Consider the following 20,390-nt stretch of genomic DNA (forward strand, 5'->3'; position numbering starts at 1 on the left):
CTGCAATTTGGTGCCCAAGGCAAAGATCCCACAGGCTCGCCCACTAGGGTCACTATTTCCTCCTCCACCCATGGAAGCAGGTGAAAATCCTACCATTCTGTAGGCATTGGTGGGTTAACTAAACAGTGTGAAGCACTTCATGGCCTGGCATTCAGTAGGTGCTCCACAAGTGTTTAGAGCTGGCACCTGGGTGCTGAACAGCCTCATCAGGGCTCGGGACTCCTGCCTAAGTCTATGACATCTAGTTACCGCCCCTCCCCCCCCCACACACCTGCTTCCAGCTGCTCTTTGCCCAGATAATCATACCCCCTCATTCTCCCACACCCTCTGCCCATAATCCTCCCAGCACACCTGACCCAACCCAGCCCTTCCCTCCCCTATAAAACACACCTGAGGCCACAGCCTCAGAATTCCTCAGTAGTCCCTGCTTGGCACCCTCTGGTAAGGGTCTGTCTTTTCTGGCTGTGGGCAAGGGACAGGAGAGGCTCTCTGGGAGTGTGTTGTGGGTGGGTGTGGTCATGATCTCCCTGGGTATGTGTGTCTGTGTACCAAATTGGTATCTGTGCCTCTGTGTCTCTGTGTGTGGGTGTAGTGCGTCTATGTTGGTCTGTCTCTCATGAGCATGATGTGGGACTGTAAGCATGTGTGTCTGTGTATCTGCATATTGCTTGTCCACCTGCCCTGCCCCCACTCTCGGGCCTCCAGTCTCTACTTGAGTTATTGAATTTATAGCCTCTGCCATACCAGGAAAAGGGGTTTTCCTGAGGGTTAAAGGGACTGTATTAATGCACTTCAGAACCACCAACTCCTGTCCCTCAAGCACTTTGGCTTGAAGGGGACAGTCCAAGGCTTATTTTTTTTTGAGGTTTAATATCATATAACTTTATGTTAATTTCAGGTGTATAACGGTTCGTACCTTCTGACCACCTTCAGCCATTTTGCCCACCCCTCACCCCTCATGCCAAATCACCAATCTGTTCTGTGTCTATAACCTGAGGTGGGGTGGTTAGATTTTGTTTTTAGATTCCACATATATGTGAGATCATGTGGTATTAGTCTTTCTTAGACTTATTTCACTTAGCACAATGCCCTCTAGGTCCATCTGTGTTGTCATGAATGGCAAGATTTTCTTCTTTTTATGGCTGAATAATATTCCATTATATATACACCACATCTTCTTTATCCATACACCCATTGATAGACACTTAGGTTGCTTCCATGCCTTGGCTATTGTAAGTAACGCTTCAATGAACACAGGAATGCATACATCTTTCCCAGTTAGTATTTTAATTTTCTTTGGTTATATACCCAGGAGTGGAACTGCTGGATCATATGGTCATTCTATCTTTAATTTTTTGAGGAACCTCCATACTGTTTTCCACTGTGGCTACACCAATTTGCAATCCCACCAAGAGAGCACGAGGATTCCCTTTTCTCCATATCCTGGCCAACACTTGTTACTTCTTATCTTTTTGGTACTAGCCATTATGAATGGGGTGAGGTGATATCTCACTGTGGTTTTGACTTGCATTCCCTGATGATTAGAGATGTTGAGCATCTTTTCATGTGCCTGTTGGCCATCTATATGTCTTCTTTGGAGAAATGTCTATTCAGGTCTTCTGCCCATTTTTAAATGAGGTCATTTGGTTTTTCTTCTAAGGACTGTCTTCCTTCTTCCAAGCCAGATCCTGACTGGCCCTAAGTTTTCTTTACCAGTCCCTCCCCCAAGCCCAGCCCCATGGATCTCTTCCAGGCTGAGACGTCACTAAGGAGAAGGATCAGGGAGCAGGAAAGTCCATGAGCATAGCTCAGAGGTTGATCTCAGCTGAACATTTGTGGTATAAGTAGGTGCCAACAAAAATGGGTGGCTCACCAGGTGCAGGGAGCCTGTCTTGCAGGAGGCTGGGGCTATTGTATTAGGGATGTGTGTGTGTGTGTGTGTGTGTGTGTGTGTGAACATTTGTGCTTATATTTCAGCAACCATATGATTACCAGAGAGCCCTGGTATCAAGTATTTGGCCCTTTCATATTATATTCTAATTTGTGAGTCACAAAAAAATTCATGTCCTGTGTGTACACTGGGTCCATTCTGGGGTTGTAAACAATGTGCCACCACCAAGTAAGATGAAGCCAGTTTTGGCACCAGGGCACCTCACCAATTCCATTGGATGAGATCTCTCACACCTGTTGGATAATGACCAATTGGCTCAAATCCCAACTTTAGATCCTGGTAGAAAGAAACAGGAACAAGCAGCTAAGAACCCTGGAAGGTTTTCCACTCACTTCTTATAGGGACAAAGGTCTTGGGGCCTTTGACTGTGAATCCGTGGGGTGGTTCTGGGGTCTTGAGGGTGTGGGGTTCAGGGGCCAGAACATGATGCTGCCAAGTCTCTGTCTACCTACCATGTGTCCACTTAACACCCATTCCTGGCACCTACTCAGTGCCCTGCTCCATACTGGGTACCAAACTAGACCAGAAGAAGCAGTTTTATCCCTTTTATTCCTTAAAAGGGCTGTGTGTATATATCCTTGGGAGGGAAGAAGGAGGGATTGAGATTTAGATTTTAGTAAATTAAACTTTACCTATTGTTTTACAGGTGTTCCTTTTGTCACTCCTTATGCTTGCCCAAAAAATATGGAGCCAGTTAAGTACTGTGGCTGGGAGGCTGTGGGGTAGAAAAATGAAGAAAGAAGGAAGGACAGTAGTGAAGTCAGGGGCCATCTGTCAGCCGCATCTACTGCAAGCGAAGCCTGTGTTTGTGTGAAGGTGGTGGTAGGGTTCCAAAATGAAAACAATTCCTTGTATTTTGTGGAACACTTACAGTTTAAGAAACATGCTTACCCATCATCCATCTCACTAGATCTTCAACCTCAGGAGTAAAACAGGCACACGCTTCTCCCACCCTACACATGAGGCCCAGGGAAATTAGGGGTCATGCTCAGGGTGAGGGCATGGAGAGGTGGCAGGGTCTGGAGCCCAGAACTCAGCTCCTAACAGCTGTACTATTGTCTCCCCTCAAAAGGAACAAAAAACCATCCTGGCCCTCAACAAACATAAATCGTATTGAGTATCTGATTCCCACCAACAGAGCACTTCAGAATGTCCAGGGCCCCTCTGACTGGTCATTGCAGAAAGCCCAGTGGACCCACAGCTGGGCAGGCAAGATGTCCCATCTGAGCAGCTTCCACAGCAAGGCAACAGAGAGTCAAGGAAGACAGATTTCCAAGTGGCAGGAAACATGAGCAAAGGCTAAGATCTGGGACCAGAAGGTTATAAGCAAGAGCCAACAAACAGGAGGACTTAAGCAAAGAAAAAAGGAGGCTTTGGAGGGGAGGGGATGTACAGGATGGATCTGTCTGGAGGGGAAAGCAGAAGCATCAGGGTTTGCCACTGCAGAGCGCTTCCCTTAGGGTGCTGGAGTTTGGCCAAGGTTGGGAGGGTAGAGAGCTGACAGAGTTGGGACAATAACGCACATTTCCTAACTGGCCCCACCCCACCCAGGAGAACTCAGCCAGCTCTTGAACAAAGAGGGATGCACAACTGAACTTTGTATTGATTTTCAGTATATTGCCGTTGAGTGAATGAATGAGGGAGTAAGACTCAGGCAAGTGACCAAGTCTGAGAAGCCCTGTTGGGGGCAGGAGGAAGAAGGTGAAATCAGCCCCAGGGTGAGGACAGGTTTCTCACTGCAGAACAAGTGACCAAAGCTCCTTTTTTTACTTCCTCTCCCACAGGTCCAAAGGTACAAAAGTTCCCCAGCCATTTCCCCTTTTCCTTGCCTACTGCCATGTTCCCCAGGCCTCCAGCCCCTTTCCTAGACCCTCCAGGAGCAGCCACGACTTCCCCAAGATGAGGAGCAGGGAGCAGGCTCCGGCCCCAGCCCCTGGGGTGGGGAGCACCACAGTGCTCACCCACTCACGCACCGCCTGCCGCCAGCAGCCTTCTCCTCAGCCCCTCTCCTGTTTTCCCATCTGTCTCTCTCCTTTCCTTATGCCCCTCCCCGCCCCAGCCTCTCTCCTGCTGCTTCCCCACCTGCTCCTTGTTTCTCTGCTTTCCTGACTACCCTCACAGCCTCCCTGGATGGTTGGCTTGCTCCCAGACCCTGCCACAGTGCAGGCCTCCAATGACCTTCTGTCTGTTAGAGGAGGGAGGCTGCCTGTCTTCCTCCCTGCCTCCCCCCACCCTATATTAGTTGCCACCAGCAGAGCCAGCTCCCAGGCCTGGAACTGGCCCTACACAAAAAGTATCATAGAAGGAGAGCCAGGTAGGGTGGGAAGTGGCTGTTTCCAGGCATCACCGAGTCTCTATGGGCCACAGGCTGCTCTAATGCGGCCCCAGGCAAGGCCTAGCCCTTGGAGTCTGCCTCTTCCCAACCCTGGGCCTAAGAGGCAGAAGCAGACTGGGAGTTATCCAGCCCCTAGAGAAGGGGCATAGCACCAGCCCTGCTCCCTCAGAGCCTCAGGGCCCCAGTGCTCTCTCACCAGAAGCAAAGTGGCGACTCTCTCCTCCTCCCCGGGCCTGTGGCAAGAAGCAAGGGAATTCCTCTGGCCTTGGGGCCTCAGGAATGGTTCCAGCCAAGACAGAATGTTAAACCACATTCTTTGCAGGCCTCTTGTAGCTGAGACGGTAAAACCTTGACTTTACTTTCTATTTTTCCTGGTTTCCTGAGTCTGGTACCTGTTCAGGGACAGGCACAGGCTCAAAAACACTCCATTGTCATGTACACACAACCATGCATGTGCACTCATATGCCTGTATTTGTGAGCACAGCAGGCATATTATGTACCCACCATGCACATGTACACATACATGGACATGTTTATGTATGTTAATATAGCACAATACCCCTGTGCCTACACACACGCATACACTACCTATACAGAGAACATGCATGTCCTCACCTTGCCACCTCCTATCTTTGGTTTCCCCCAACCTTCTAGCTGTCCTCCTCCTCCTCTTCCTCCTCCTCCCCCTTGGCTCCTGCATCTCCCCTCCCCTGACCCTGTCTCTTGTCTCCTCATTGCCCCTGGCCCTCAGTGAGCTCCTCTGTAGCCTCCCACACTCTCACTTCTAAGTAGTCAGCCTGCTGTTCTTAGCATGACAAAATCTTTAATCATTCTGCAAGGATTCCTGGGTAAGGGAAGGGAGATGAGATAATTCTGCTTTTTAGTTACAGATGAAACAAACAAAGGTCCAGGGAGTGGGAGTATATCTCAGCTCAAGGAATGGAAACCAATGAATCTAACTTCTGCCCCTTATGTCTGCTCAGTGCTCTGGCTTCAAGGCAAAAGGCCCAGGACTAGGAGTAGTCACATGCTGTCCCTGCTTCCCAGCCCTCCACCATGATTCCCTATTCCTAACCAAAAGCCTGAGTCCTCTACAATGAGGTTGGTGGGAAAGGGAGGAATAGGGGAGCTGAGCTTGGTTAAGATTGGCCCTGGATCTCTGACTCCATCATTCATTTGGCTTTCTGCAGGGGTACTGCCATGGGGGAACACACACCCCTGGCCATGGAGGCCACCCCGCAGGACCCGGTGGGCACCCTCCTGTCCATGGCTCAGGGCTCTGTCCTGGGGGAGCCACCCTGGACCCTGTGGGCACCCACCTGGTCCATATCACTGAGGAAGCAGAAGAAACAGAAACCAAGAATGGGGAGCCTGAGTGGGTTGCCCTAAACCAGAATCTTTTCTTCCTAATAAACAACTTCCTGGAGGCCGTGTTTTACTCTTAAAAAGAGGCCTGTCTTGGCAGAGAAAGACAAATACCAAATGATTTAACTTATTGGTGGGGTTTAAAAACAAAGCAAAACAGAAGGAACAAAATAGCAGTAGACTCATGAACACTGAGAAGGGACTAGTGGTTACCGAGAGGGAGGGGTTGGAGGGGGAGGGGGAAGGGGATAAAGAGGCACAATAATTTGCAATTCCAATACAAGTTGGTCACAGGAACAGTAGTACAGCATGGAAAATCAATTGATGATTCTGTAACATCTTACTACATTGATAAATAGTGACCGCACTAGAGGGGGTGAGAATTTAATAATATGGGTAACTGTTGAACCACTGTGTTGTATATTTGAAACCAATGTAAGACTGTATATCAATAATACTTAAAAAAAAAAAAAAAGAGCCTGTCTTCCTTCATTTCCAACCTGGCGCTCAGGGGCCCAGTGGTCTCTGAGTTCCCTAGTTGTGAAAATGGGGCACCCAGCCAGGCATTCCCAGAAGGTTGGCTCAGTGATATCCACCTCATTGGTTGTATAAGGCTACCCCTCCTTTCCTTTCCACTTCTGCCTCCTCCTGTCAAAGGGCTCCAAGTGCGGCCTTGTCACCCTTACCCCATCATATACACCCAGACCTGGTATACCTTCTAAGGTTCCATCTTGCATGCCTCACTGCAAATCAGGAGAATTCAGAGGATTCCTACTGTCCAGATGTATATTTCACCATTCCCTGAAAAGTGCATTGAACTTACTAACCTCCTTAACTTTGCACAGTTCCCTACCACCACCACCCCATCCCACCCCCCAGGTCAGGAACACCTTCCTTCCAAGCCAGGTGAAGGTCCACCATCAACTTGAAGCCTTCCCTAAAGCCCATTAGGAAGAGAGAGATCCTCTCTGCACATTCTCTTATTTCTGCAGCTTATTATCAACCACCACATGGACCTGAACACTACCCAGTCAGCACCAATTTATGGGCTCACCTTTTATCTCTCCGACCAAAACTGTAAGCTACTCAGGCAGGCCTGCTGCTTCTACACTCCTAGATTCTCCCACTCCCATCCCCTACTGACACGTGCCTTGTAAGGGATGGTATTTACACACAATTTTAGGGATAGCTATACTCCAAACACTCCTGGATTCTGACTCTCTCCCCAGCCTGATTCTTCAGCCAAGGCACCTCCCTGCACATACAGCCAGCCTGCTTGCTGTGAAACCTTTTCTGCCCATCGAAATCCCACATCTGGGTCCCTCTCCACTCCCCAACTCCCAGGCTTCTCACATTGCCCACATCTATTCCAGAGCTACCACAGCCCTCTAGCCAGGCCTACCCATAATCCACCACACCTCCCCTCCCTCACAGCCATTCTCTGACAGGGGAGGCAGCAAGTACCCTGGAGTGGCTTTGGGTACCTCCCAGGCTGAAGTGGGGTGATATAAGAAAAGGGGATTCTCTGAGCATCTGTCTTCCCCCTCTCTCCACCCATTCCCCACCCCCACCTCACCCCCACCCCCGCTGCCCCCAACGCACTTGAGTAAAGAATCAGGACTCCACGTCTAAGGGGCGCAGACCCAAGTCTAGACACGGGAAGAAAGACCAACTTGAAAAGGTGCTTAGCCCCACTGTGTGAGGTGGGAGGTAGGAGTGAGCAGAGCTTAAATGTGGAACTAAAGTTGCCAGCCCTCTAGACCCCTTGGCGTCCTACGCAGTGAAGTGTGGGCGTGGAGTTCTTCCGCCTTTCAGGCTGGCAGAGTCTGAGTATCAAGTTTGAGACTCTCTGCACGGTGCCTCGGGTCGAGCTTCCTGGTCCCTTACGGGAAGACCGTTGCCCCCAGGACTACAGGGTATGCGGACTACAGCTAGATGGCTGGACTCCTAACAGCTGTGGCCTGGGCAGACTCGCCCACAACCCCAGCCCAGGGGTCTCAAGACAGCGGGCCTCCAGCGCAAGGCAGCGGCGCCGCGGGAAGCCTCTGTCCCCGCCCCGCTGCGCCACGCCCATTGGCTGGGCTCCGGTCGGCCTGCCCAGCGATCGGCCCTTCCAGCACTGACGCATGCGCAGGAACCCAACCACCGCCTCCACCGCTTCAGCACCAGTGCCCGGACAGCGGCGCCGCCCACGGGCATGGACGGTGGTAGCGGCAGCCGCAGAGGCGACCCGGCTCCCGGCCCGGGGCCGGAGGAGGGGAGGCAGCGGCCCGAGGGGGAGCCCTTGGCCCCAGACGGCAGCTCCCCGGACAGGTAGGGCGGACCTCTCCGCAGACCCAGGTCGCAGACCTTCCCAGCACCCGCCCCGGGTATCCCCAGTAGCCGCCATATGTCTCCCCTCACTGGCCAGCCCCTCCCAGAACCCCTTCCATCGCTCCTCGCTCCCGGCCCCCTGGCCGCGCCCTCACTCTGCCAGGTCGGTTTTCTTCCTCACTGATACCCCCCTCCTGTCAACCCCATCGCCCCCACAGCTGGGGCCCGGCCCCACCCACTCTTCTTGCCTAACTCTAAGGTGCGGGTTCCCCCGTTACTCTGGCCTCCCAAGCTCCTTCCTCTAGGCCCTACCCCTACTTCTTCTCAATAAGCTCCAAGCCCACAGCGACCTCAGTCCCGGTTCCAGCGTGTCAGTGTGTTCGAGGGTGCGTGTTGTTGTAGACGGGGGTGGGGGGTGGGGGGCTCGCCAAGGTGTGTCCTGGGGAGGGCAGATACTCGGTTGCCAAACCAGGGACTGTCTTTGTCCATCACCATCAGTCTCCAGTCTGCCCCGCATGGCCTGCTGCGCACGTGTGGGCTGGAGTCCCAGCCTGTGGCAGCAGCCAGCACTTGCCAGAGACAAGGGCAAGCAGGCTTTGAGACAGGCCACAGTCAGTACTGTCCGTGAAGGAGCCCCAGGCTGATGTGACAGCAGCAGCACCTTCCCGCTTAGCACCCGGATTTGATGCCTCTCATCTCCTTTCTCCACCATATGTGTGAGGGATGAACCCAACCAGGTAGCAATATGGCGCAATTTCTCTACCCTCTTCATGTGCTGCCCTCAGAGTCCCTCCCCTAACACGACACTCCCTCTCTCTCCTGCCTGGACTGAAATAAGAGGCATTCTTTGGGGGCAGAGAGCAGAGGTTTCCAGACTGCCCCAGTTAAAATGTACATTCTGTACTCAGAGCGAAGAGGAGACCCCACAAGTGAAGAAAAATGTTTTTTTCCCTCTACTGTTAATACATCAGCCTGGGTAGATTTAGCCACTTTTCAGTCTGAATGGCACAGAGCTTTCTTTAAGGGGGTGAGATCCAGGATGGATGTGCACCAGAGGGCTGCCTAGGGCTATGGTCTCACTAAAGAGCCAGAGATAGACAGGGCAGGGGCAGTGACAGGGCAAAGCAGGTGTCTGGGGCCAGAAGCATCCCTAGAAGTGACTGAAAAGTTCTTTCTGCCTTGGATATTTTGTCAAGACTCAGCCCTATCTTCCCCTTTTTTTGCTCACTTCCCCTGTACATGGGGTTCATTCTTGGGCACAGGAACCACTTGCTCTCTTCCAGCAACTCCCTGAGACCTCTGGCCCAGATTTGCACTTTCCCAGAAACCCTGAACACTAATCAGGCAAAGGGACTCAGTTCAGTTCAAGAAGCACAAATATGCTCCTAGCACTCTGGAGATAGACATACAGTGAATAAAGATGGTGCTCACACATGCACGTGCACACATATATACATATACACACACATGCGCACGCATATGCACAGAGTCCTTTACTAATGCACTGACTACAGAAAGATTTGAAATAGTTCGTCTTTGTGTTTTTAAAATCACTTTTTTATTTTCCTAGTGGCATAAGCTGCTCCCCCATCTGTCCTGGACACCCTGTGGGATCACAAGGATGTCCATATGGCTGTGTCTGTAGGCCTGGGGGCATGGTTCATGCACATGCACATTTGCCCCTTACAGGGCTCCCAAGTGGGAGCTGTGTGTCTGGGGCCCTGTCAGCCAGGCTCTGGCTGCTGTGGCTGTGGCCTCTTGAGGAGGCTTGCGTTACCACTTTCCACCCCCATGCCTGCCCACTCCTGTCACTTGGCTCACAGGCTAATGAACCCAGACAGACAGCCCAGGAAGTTGTTCATCCCAGTCAGAGCCATGGAACTGAGAGGAGGAGAATGAAAGTACTCCCTCAACGGAAGCAAGGTCTGGGTGCTTAACTAATATTTTTACTAGGTCTCCTGAAAACAGGACAGCTGTGCTGGCAGGAGAAAGCTTTTATTCTGAGAAGAGTTTGGCTCTTGTCCTTGGAAGGGTTGAGGCAAGGCTGGGTTCTACAGCAGTCAGAATGTGGAGGGTTTCAAATTCTGCCACACTGATAATCATGGACACAATCAATAGGGCTGAGATTTGGGAGATGATCCTAGGTCCCTGGAGAGGAACAGAAGGGGCTGAAAGGGTCTGGGACCAGGGAGACCACAGTAGAAGCAAACCAATGGTAGAGGCTAGAATCCCCCTTGAACAGGAGCCAGCTAAGGAAGGGGGTAGGCTTACGAGGTTTGGCAAACTGGTTAAAGGAGAGTGCTCCCATTCTCCAGCACCCTCTCTAGAGTGCTGGCTTCCCTTAATGAAAAAGAAATGGATACTCCAAGTGGGGGCCTGGCTCCTAGGATAAGCCCTGTGCTCAGTGAGTGCTGTAAGGCCATGGGCAGCTGGAATAGGCAGCCTAGCTACCCTCCCCTCCTGACCCCTGGTAGGCAGGCCCTGCTATCAAGAGGAAGACCAAGACTAATGGGTCATCCTCATGTCTTCAGGATCCAACCCAGACAAGCACAGTGCCCAAGATGTAGCAGGAGCTCAAAAAAATGTATATGTCCACACTTACACACATGTGTAAACCCAGGCCATTTAGCCATCTCCCTTTGGCCCATGGGAATGTGCCCATAAGTTGTTTTATCCGCCAGGACACTGATTGCTCTGTCATTAACTTTATGGGGTCATCTGAGGTTTTGCTTTAGAACAGCTTTGGTCAAATTCCTATTTTTCTAAACTTGGAGTTAGTAAGAAAAAAGTATCAATGATTTAAATCAGGAGATCAAATTCTGATGTAGCTTTTGGATTACAAAAATGAAAGTATTTATAATTATATATGTAGTGAGATTCTCAAGGTGTGAGAAATTCTGAAAGGTGTTATATTATCTGAGGTGTCTAAAGAGGTCAGATGTAAACATATTTCTTAAATCCCATGCTCCCTGCAGCACTGAATGTGGGGAGGGACAGGGAAAGCAAATGTGTTTTCCACATGCCAGGCACCTTACAGACATTATATCAGTTAATTCCCATTCCCATACCAAAGCCTACAGGAGGCATTGTCATCATAACCTCATTCAGCAGACAAGAATGTCAATGCTCCAAGAATTGTGTGTCTTTCTCAAGGCCCAGAGCTAAAGGATGATAAAGCCAGGAGCCTACCTCCACTCCTCCCTGATTTTACTCTCAACATGAGCATCATTCCGTCCCAGACTGCTATGCCAGCCAGATATCCTTCTGGAAGGAAAAGGAAGAGCTTGCTTATTCTTTCCAGTCCTCTACTTGATCTCTGGGTGAACCCAGCCTTCGTGGGCAATGTCCGCTTGCCACCACGGCTGGAACTCTGACCCACAGCCCCCTCAGCAATGCAGCAGGCAGGACTGGAAGCTAGGGTTGGTTCGGCAAGACCTGGCTCTCCCATGGGAGTTATGCAAGCTCTGGCAATCCAGGTAAGCCAAGAAGATAGGGGGAAGGAGATAGGGCTCTGCTAAGGCTTCACAGCCCAGAACCCCTCTGGGAACTCCCACATGGCCCTCAGGTACTCTGTTCTGTGGCCATCTTCTGTCCTAGGTCTGGCAATCCTGCCACTGGGGTGGGACTCCACCTCCCTGTGCACCCAAGGAGTGGGGCGGGTCCATGCACAGAGTGCAGCCCTCATGAGTAACTTTAAAAGAGGAATCTATTGCTGACTCTTCCTTGGCAGTCCAAACTCCCTCTCCCAATTGTGCACTCCCCTGCAAAGCAAACCTTCTGCCCCATGGCCCAAGGATGGTGGAAGGGCAGAGGTTGCCTCTGCCAAACTCTACTGAACCCCCATCGCTGTCAAAGTTGGGCCTTCCTCTGGGTTTCTGCAGTCCTTGGTGACTTCCTGTCTCACAGCACTCAACATGTGGGACTGTTGGCAACATCTCCCACCTACTATAAGTGCCTAGACAACAAGAACTGGGCCTTATTCAACCTAGCACCACTGTTAGTAGCCTGTTTAGCATTCCATATTCATTCAGCAAACATTCCCTGTACATCTACTGAGTACAAGGCACTTTTCAAGGCACTAGGATATAGAGATGAACAAACAAATGCCTCAGGCCCTATTCTCCCAGAGCTCACATTCCATATGAGTCAGGCAATAAGCATGTCAACTACCTAATGCCCAGGATGGCAAATACTTTGAAGCAATATAAAGCAGGTTAGGGGGCTAGAAAGCAGATAGGAGTTTATTTAGAAAGAGTAGTCAGGGAAGGCTTCTCAGAGGAGGTAACAGACTGAGACTAGACTACAAAAAGGGTGAGCACCATGCAACTATCTGGAGGAAGAGCATCCCAAGCAGAAAGAGAAGACAGTTCAAAGACTCTCAGGTAAGTACAAAGTCGATTGCTCAGATGCTCAGGAAATGTCTGACAAGAGAATGAACAGGCAACTAAAGCAGAAAGAGTACAGGACTGCAAATCAGAACCAGGCTTAAGGCCCAGTTCTTCATGTCTCACTGAACCTCAGTTTTCAAATCTATGAAAAAGAAAGTATTGCTCCGGTAGGGTTTTTGTAAGGAATATATAAGATCATATATGTAAAAGCATGTTCAATGCCTAGCATAGTGTCCGGCATGCAGCAGACTGCCAATAATGTTTTCTGAGTGCATGGCAAGATGAGTGAATGAGACAATGGACCCCAAAAAGTAGATTGGGATATAGAGCTAGAGCCCCAACTCTTCTCACCTCTCCCCCCAGGACTAGTAACAGAGCCCCCACCTCCCTGTCTCAGCTTACTGACCAATGCTGAACATGGGGCGGCCCAACCACATCCCTCAGCACGATCACCTCTGCCTCCTCTCTCCTCTCTCCCCAGGTCCCGGAAGAAGGCTGTGGCCCCTGAAGCAAGCCCAGAGAGAAGCTGTTCCTTCCACAGCTGCCCCCTTGAAGACCCTTCCAGTTCTTCAGGTCCCCCACCAACAACTTCCACCCTCCAGCCTGTGGGCACATCCAGCCCCTTGGCCCCTGCCCACTTCACCTATCCCCGGGCACCACAGGAATACAGGGGGGACAGTTCCCTGCCAGGACTTGGGGACCGGGCAGCTCTCTGCTCCCATGGCTCCAGCCTCAGCCCTTCCCCAGCCCCCTCACAACGTGATGGGGCCTGGAAGCCACCATCTGTGCAGCACCATGTGGTCAGCGTCAGGTAAGGAAGGTTCTGGCAGCCTACCAGCTGCCATTGGAAGGTGGGACAGGGTTTAAAGTGGGGCTGACAGCCTCCCCGATCCCTCTGGACTCCCTCATTAGGAAGCAGCTTGGGATGTCCCCTGTCTCTGATGGAGAAGGCACCCTGGATGAAGGAAGAAGAAAGGGTTGGAGCTTGGGAACGGGAAAGCCTAAAGGATTGTTAATACCCCTGTCCTCTTTCCCACACCACTACCTCCCACCCTAGAAGAGGTCACTGACAAACCCTTTTCTTCTCCTCCACAGGCAGGAACAGACCTTCCAGATGCCAAAGAGGTAGGTGTAGACCTTTTCTGGACCCCTAGGAGTGACCAGGCTAGTGCCCAGTTTAGCCCCACTACCCTTTCTTGTTAACTTCTGAGCTCACCCACCCCCTGCTACCACACCCAACACCATTCATGTGGGTTCACTTCTACTTTCCCAGCTATTCCCAGCTGATTGCTGAGTGGCCGGTGGCTGTGCTACTGCTGTGTCTGGCTGTCATTCTCCTCTGCACTCTGGCTGGACTGTTGGGGACCCAGCTGCCTGACTTCTCCAAGCCCTTGCTGGTAAGGGCCCAAGTGGAGGGAGGGACCCCCCACCTGGCCACCTCAGCTCAGTCTAGGGCAGAAAGCTGGAGAGGCCCAGCTGGGGGTGGGGATGGCAGTGGTAGGTTCTCTACCCCCAGAGAGAGTTGGAGAGATGTGTAGAGGGGACACTCTCATCCAACAATCCAGGAAGGTGGGCTGGACTTCCCTGCTTCAGGGACCCAAAGGGGCAGAGTCAGAACGGGCTGATGGAGAACTAATTCCTCCTCTCCTGCCTACCTGATCTTCTCTGCCTTGTCCTGCAGGGCTTTGAGCCTCGAGATACAGACATTGGGCGCAAGCTAGTGGTCTGGAGAGCACTGCAAGCCCTCACGGGCCCCAGGAAGCTGCTTTCCCTTTCCCCAGACCTTGAGCCAAACAGGTAATGGGTTCCCATCTTTCCACATTTCGGGGAGTAAAGGAAAGGGCAAGGTCTCCAGAGAGGGGCCACTGGGTGACCTCCCCAAAGGCAGGTTGGAGGAGCTTGCTGGGCCCACTGGGGAGTGATATCTGGTCTCCTCTGAACTTCCACCCCTTGATGGTGCCTGGCACAGATTTCCTCTCTACCTCAGCTCAAATCCTCACACCACTCTGAGCCCCACACCCTGGAGCAGTGCCCAGGAGAGCATGGTCTGGCCTCGGAGGATGGTGGAGTCTCTGGAAGATGGAGGAAAGGAGAGCTTCTTCTGTGGCCCCCCTGGTAAGCTGTACCTTGGCCCATTCCTGTCTTTAATGGTGGTCCCCACCCCATCTACTAAAATAGGAGGGCCCAGGAGAACAAATTTAGGCAGACAAAAAGGGAAGGAGGCCAACTGGTCACAGTCAAACCAAAGGAAGTTACAGCTAGGAGAATGAGGCAGGTCTCAGGTGCTCCAGCCAGGTAAGGCCATGCTGGGTGAGGATGGGGCACAAGAGCAGGGATGCAGGCCCAGGGTCAGGCAGTTAGGTACAGGTTTCAAGCTCCTGAGAATCTGTATCTTGTATGGCCCTGGGTAAGCATCTTCCCTTTGGTGGGCCCAGGGTCTGGGGCCAAAGGGCTGACCTCTGGGGGCTGTATTGCAGAGAAGAGTTATGCACAGCTGGTGTTCATGTCCACCTCAGCGGGCAGCCTGTGGAACCTGCATGCCATCCATTCCATGTGTCGCATGGAACAGGACCAGGTGAGCTGACTGCAGAGGTGCCAGGGGCTGGGGTGGAACCAGGGACGTCAGGACCTGATCCCATGGAAGTACAGCTGACCTAGGACTGTTGGGGTGGACTGGGGCAGAGCATTCCCTGCTTACACAATTATTCCAACCCTGCTGAGAGGCTCCAGGTTGAGGTGGGGAAAGAAGAGTCAGCTGTTCACAAAAGAGCCAAGACAGATTCTGGAAGTAAGACCATGCAGAGCCTGGGGATTTTTAAAAGGTCCTGAAAAGGAGCCTCAAGAGCTCTTGAGGAGGCCCCAGCCCAAAGCCCCCAACCCCATGAACCCAAGCAGTGCCAATCCAGTCATGCTAACTGGACAACCCTACACCATAACATCTACAGAAAGGTTTGCTGCTAAAAACAGTGTAAACACCACTAAGTGGCCCAACCCACTCACTTCACACAAGGGTATCCAAAGGACCAGAAGACACTGGTGGCAAACATGTGTTCTGGAGTCGGATGCCTGAATTTAAGGCTAGCTCAAATCCCTCCCTAGCTTCAGACACATTTCTTAACCCCTCAGTTATATATATGTCTTTGCACATATAAAATGGAGATAATAATAGTACATTCCTCATAGGGGTGTTGTGACAATTCAACAGGACCGAATCTGTAAAAATATAGCATAATGACTGGCAATAGTAATCTCTCATGTTACTATTATCACCATGACCTCAGATCCAAGGCCATACAGCCAGCTGGTAGCAGAACAGCAGAACAGGGCAGGGCCTCTGATTCCCAGGCCAGGGGTCTCTGAAACTACACCAGCTGTTGTGATGTCAGCAGCAGGTGGGAGAGAAAAGGAGGCATGAGAACTGAAAAAGAAAACAGCCTGTCCCTAAGAGGGTTTCAGCAGACCAGTGGACAGAGGTAGGAAGTTAAGGTTTGGCAGTGTCTCTGATTCAAGAACATTTTAGCCCCCGCTTTTCCACCATTTGCTTCCAGGTCAGTTCCCTGGGCCCTTGGCCTTTTGCAACTGTGGCTGCCACTTCCATTCCTATGCCTGGCTCAGGCAGTGCAGAGTTGGAGTATGTGACCTGCAGGGACCCTTAGGGCAGGACCTCTCAGGCTGAGGCCTAGGGCAGCATCCCTGAGGCTCCTCTTTGATGGAGTCAGGACATAGCTGCTGGCACCTGGGCCAGGAACCAAAGACAGCTCTGAGGCCAGCCAGTTCTGCTGGGCTGTCAAGAAACCTCTTGCTATAGCTTTGTGCAGTGGCAGTATTGTAGCCAATGAGGTTTATCCGAGGCGTGATTATTGCTAATTGAAAACTTTTCCCAATACCCCACCAAGACAACTTGAAATATAGTCGGCATTGGCAATTTTTTGCAAAATTAAATTAAATTAAAAAAAAAAGATACCTCCCGCCATTGCCCTACAGCCTGAAAGGGGGTAAGAAGGTCTTAGATAGGACCAGGGAAACCAGAGCCCCTGCACTGCCCCTGAGTTCTCTCCTGCTGTGTGTGCTATACAGATCCGCTCCCACACCCACTTTGGGGCTCTGTGCCAGCGTACAGCTGCCAACGAGTGTTGCCCTAGCTGGTCCCTGGGCAACTATGTGGCCGTGCTCTCCAACCGCTCCTCTTGCCTGGACACTACTCAAGCAGATGCAGCCCGCATCCTGGCCCTGCTGCGAGTCTGTGCCCTCCACTACCACCGTGGTGCCCTGATGCCCTCTTGTCTGGGACCTGGGAAGAATAAGCCCCCAAACTGTGCCCAGGTCCCCACCAAGTGCTCCCAAAACAGTGCGGTCTACCAACTCCTGCACTTTCTGCTGGACAGAGACTTTCTGAGTCCCCAGACTGCTGACTACCAGGTACCCTCCCTCAAGTACAGCCTGCTCTTTCTGCCCACCCCAAAGAGTGCCTCCTTAATGGGCATCTACCTGGACCGCCTAGCCACCCCCTGGGAGCTCTCTGACAACTACACATCCATCACTGGCATGGACCTGGGCCTCAAGCAAGAACTGCTGAGGCACTACCTGGCCCAGGATACGGTATACCCCTTGTTGGCCCTGGCTGCCATCTTCCTCAGCATTGCCCTCTATCTGCGCTCCCTCTTCCTGACGTTCATGGTGCTGCTTGGGGTGCTGGGCTCCCTGCTGGTTGCCTTCTTTCTTTACCAAGTGGCCTTCCGCATGGCCTACTTCCCTTTCATCAATCTGGCGGCCCTCGTCCTGCTCAGCAGCGTCTGTGTCAACCATACCCTCATCTTCTTCGACCTATGGCGCCTCAGCAAGAGCCAGCTGCCCTCTGGGGGGCTGGCACAGCGTGTGGGCCGCACCATGCACCACTTTGGCTACCTGCTGCTGGTCTCAGGCCTCACTACGGGCGTGGCCTTCTATGCCAGCTACCTGAGCCGCCTCCCGGCTGTGCGCTGCTTCGCCCTCTACATGGGCACTGCTGTGCTGACGCACCTGGCGCTCACGCTGGCCTGGTTGCCCTCCTCCGCTGTGCTCCACGAGCGCTACCTGGCGCGCGTCTGTGCGTCCCGGGCGCAGGGCCCGTGGGACGGTAGCGCCCCCCGGCGGCTAGCGCTGGCGCTGCACCGGCGGCTCCGCGGTCTTCGGAGGGCTGTGGCCAGTACCTCGCGTCTGCTCTTCCAGCGCCTACTGCCCTGTGGCGTCATCAAGTTCCGCTACATCTGGATCTGCTGGTTCGCTGCGCTGGCGGCAGGGGGCGCCTACATCGCCGGCGTCAGCCCGCGCCTGCGGCTGCCCACTCTGCCCCCACCCCGCGGCCAGGTCTTCCGGCCTAGCCACCCCTTCGAGCGCTTCGACGCAGAGTACCGGCAGCAGTTCCTGTTTGAGCGTCTGCCTGAGGGTGACGGCGGCCACATGCCTGTGGTTTTGGTGTGGGGCATCCTGCCTGTAGACACTGGCGACCCCCTGGACCCCCGCAGCAACAGCTCACTGGTGAGAGATCCTGCCTTCTCGGCCAGCGGTCCTGACGCCCAGCGCTGGCTCTTGGCACTCTGCCATGGGGCTCGGAATCAGAGCTTCTTTGGAACCCACCCAGAGGGCTGGCCCACTCTGTGCTTCGTGGAGGCCCTCCAGCGCTGGATGCAGAGCCCCAGTTGCGCCCACCTGGGGCCTGGCCTCTGCTGTGGTCATTCAGACTTCCCCTGGGCACCCCAGCTTTTCCTGCACTGCCTCAAGATGATGGCTGTAGAGCAAGGCCCCCATAGCACCAGTGACCTGGGACCCCGGTTCAACACCCAGGGCAGCCTTGTGGCACTGGTCCTGCAGTTCCAGACCAACTTCCAGTACAGTTCAGACTACAGCCAGGTCCACCACTTCTACACTGAGGTCAGCCACTGGCTGGCAGCAGAACTGGGCAGAGCACCTCCTGGCCTCCGCCACGGTTGGTTCACTAGCCGCCTGGACCTATACAGCCTGCAGTGCAGCCTGAGCACTGAGCCTGCTGTGGTGTTGGCGCTGGCTCTGGCACTGGCCTTTGCCACACTGCTGCTAGGAACCTGGAATGTTCCACTTAGCCTGTTCTCTGTGGCAGCTGTGGCAGGCACCGTACTGCTCACTGTGGGGCTCCTGGTTCTGCTCGAGTGGCAGCTCAACACTGCCGAGGTCCTCTTTCTCTCTGCCTCTGTGGGCCTCTCTGTAGACTTCACTGTCAACTACTGCATCTCCTATCACCTGTGCCCACACCCTGACCGCCTGAGCCGCGTGGCCTTCTCGCTTCGCCAGACCAGCTGCGCCACCGCAGTGGGGGCTGCTGCCCTGTTTGCAGCCGGTGTGCTCATGCTGCCTGCCACAGTGCTGCTCTATCGCAAGCTAGGCATCGTCCTCATGATGGTCAAGTGCGTCAGCTGTGGCTTTGCAAGCTTCTTCTTCCAATCTCTGTGCTGTTTCTTTGGACCAGAGAAGAACTGTGGACAGATCCTCTGGCCTTGTGCCCACCTGCCATGGGACACTGGAACTGGAGGGCCTGGTGAGGAGAAGGCAGGCTGCCCACGACCACGGCCAGTGGGAGGAGCTCCTGTGTCCTGCTCAGAACAATACGAGCTACAGCCCCTGGCCCGGCGCCGGAGCCCCAGCTTTGACACCAGCACTGCCACCAGCAAGCTGTCCCACCGGCCTTCCGTGCTCTCTGAAGACCTACAGCTGCACGATGGCCCCTGCTACCCCCGGTCCCCATTGGCCCCTGCCTCCCCAAGAGAGCTGTTTCTGGACCACCAGGCAGTCTTCAGCCAGTGCCCAGCCCTGCAGACCTCCTCCCCCTACAAGCACACCGGCCCCAGCCCCAACACCAGGGCTAGGCAGGACTCTCAAGGGCAGAAGGCCAAGCCCGGGCAGGCCTCACCCAAAGCCACAGACCACTCCCCCAAGCCCGAGGCTGTGGAGCCTCCTGATTGCCTCTGCTCCTCAGCCAGTACCCTGGAGGGGCTCAGTGTCTCTGATGAGACCTGCCTAAGTACCTCTGAACCCAGTGCCCGTGTACCAGACTCCGTGGGTACCTCCCCAGAGGACCTGGACAAAACTGAGCAAACAATACCTGAGCGTGGCCAGCTGAATGGGAAGCGGGACACCCTGTGGCTGGCACTGAGGGAGACCGTGTACGATCCATCACTGCCCGCCTCCCACCAGAGCAGCTTGTCCTGGAAGGGCCGTGGGGGGCCAGGGGATGGCAGCCCTGTGGTGCTGCCCAACAGCCAGCCAGATCTGCCAGACGTTTGGCTGCGCAGGCCCAGCACCCACACTTCAGGCTACAGTAGCTGAGGGAGGCCCCGAGAAGCCAGACCAGACACAGAGTCTGTCAGGGATGACAAGGCAGGGGCAGCACCAGACTGGAGCCTGATGGTGCTTCCCCATATCAGCACGGAGCAGTCTCACCCTCCAGTTGTGGATTTGAAATGCTGCTAGATGTTCCCGTCCTGGTCTGAGCTGCTTCTTACTCCCCTTATCTGGAGGATCCAGTGGGGAGGATCTTTGGCTGGAAACACGAAGCCCTCCTTGTGACCTGCTGAGGGCTCATTTGCCCCCACAGCTCCAACCAGGACCCACCCTCTGTAAGGGGGAAGGCCAGATATGTAGCTCCAGGTATGAGGGGAGGCTGACCTGGCCCCCGTGCCAAATGGCAAGAATTTCAGTGGGACTAAGGGACACGTGTCTTGAGACCCTGCCAGGATACCTCACAACTGAAAGAGCCCTGGGGAACCTCGGTAGCCTCCTGGTCCTCATACCTTTCAGGGACTCTTTTATCAAGACACTTCTTTTACTTTGGGGAGCATCTCTAGGCCAGGATTGGGCTGGGGCCTCTGTCCTGAATGCCCAACCCCCCTCATGCTTCCGAGGCAGATGAGAAATTCATCAATGCCAGGCTTGGGGGTGAAGCAAGAGAAGGAGGGATGGTCAGCTTCAGAGCATCTCTAAATTGCAGGATGGTCCCTCATAGGAAGCAACTCTGGCATGGGGAGA

At 53.4% G+C, this 20,390-nt stretch overlaps 1 protein-coding gene and 1 non-coding gene across 6 annotated transcripts; both read left to right on the top strand.

The window, feature by feature from the left end:
• The first annotated feature begins 7,773 nt into the window (after positions 1-7,773).
• Positions 7,774-20,016, top strand: DISP2 (dispatched RND transporter family member 2). Of its 5 annotated transcripts, none has more exons than XM_057488679.1 (10): positions 7,853-7,965; positions 11,119-11,384; positions 11,419-12,347; positions 12,835-13,164; positions 13,449-13,478; positions 13,627-13,750; positions 14,035-14,150; positions 14,341-14,468; positions 14,831-14,928; positions 16,431-20,016. In XM_057488679.1, exons 3-10 carry the CDS (start codon positions 12,286-12,288, stop codon positions 19,689-19,691), a joined length of 4,149 nt encoding a protein of 1,382 aa, XP_057344662.1. In that variant the 5' UTR covers positions 7,853-7,965; positions 11,119-11,384; positions 11,419-12,285; the 3' UTR covers positions 19,692-20,016. The 5 variants fall into 5 exon arrangements, with proteins under 5 accessions (XP_036779749.2, XP_057344662.1, XP_057344663.1 ...); XM_057488680.1 differs by having other exon boundaries at positions 7,871-7,965; positions 11,267-11,384; XM_036923856.2 differs by lacking the exon at positions 7,853-7,965 and having other exon boundaries at positions 9,666-11,384.
• LOC118931418 (U4 spliceosomal RNA) lies at positions 16,160-16,302 on the top strand. Its single transcript, XR_005032375.2, has one exon. It is a non-coding gene; the product is annotated as a U4 spliceosomal RNA (small nuclear RNA).
• Positions 20,017-20,390: the final 374 nt, after the last annotated feature.

The sequence above is a fragment of the Manis pentadactyla genome, chromosome 11, assembly GCF_030020395.1.
Source record: "Manis pentadactyla isolate mManPen7 chromosome 11, mManPen7.hap1, whole genome shotgun sequence".
NCBI classification, from domain to species: domain Eukaryota; kingdom Metazoa; phylum Chordata; class Mammalia; order Pholidota; family Manidae; genus Manis; species Manis pentadactyla.

Bases quoted from the DNA above. Each gene is read 5' to 3' on its own strand.
- DISP2 (XM_036923854.2), top strand. From the start codon at position 7,850: ATGGACGGTGGTAGCGGCAGCCGCAGAGGCGACCCGGCTCCCGGCCCG. The intron at 13,479-13,626 runs GTAGGTGTAGAC...CTACTTTCCCAG, and splicing joins ACCTTCCAGATGCCAAAGAG to CTATTCCCAGCTGATTGCTG. The intron at 14,469-14,830 runs GTAAGCTGTACC...GCTGTATTGCAG, and splicing joins CTTCTTCTGTGGCCCCCCTG to AGAAGAGTTATGCACAGCTG.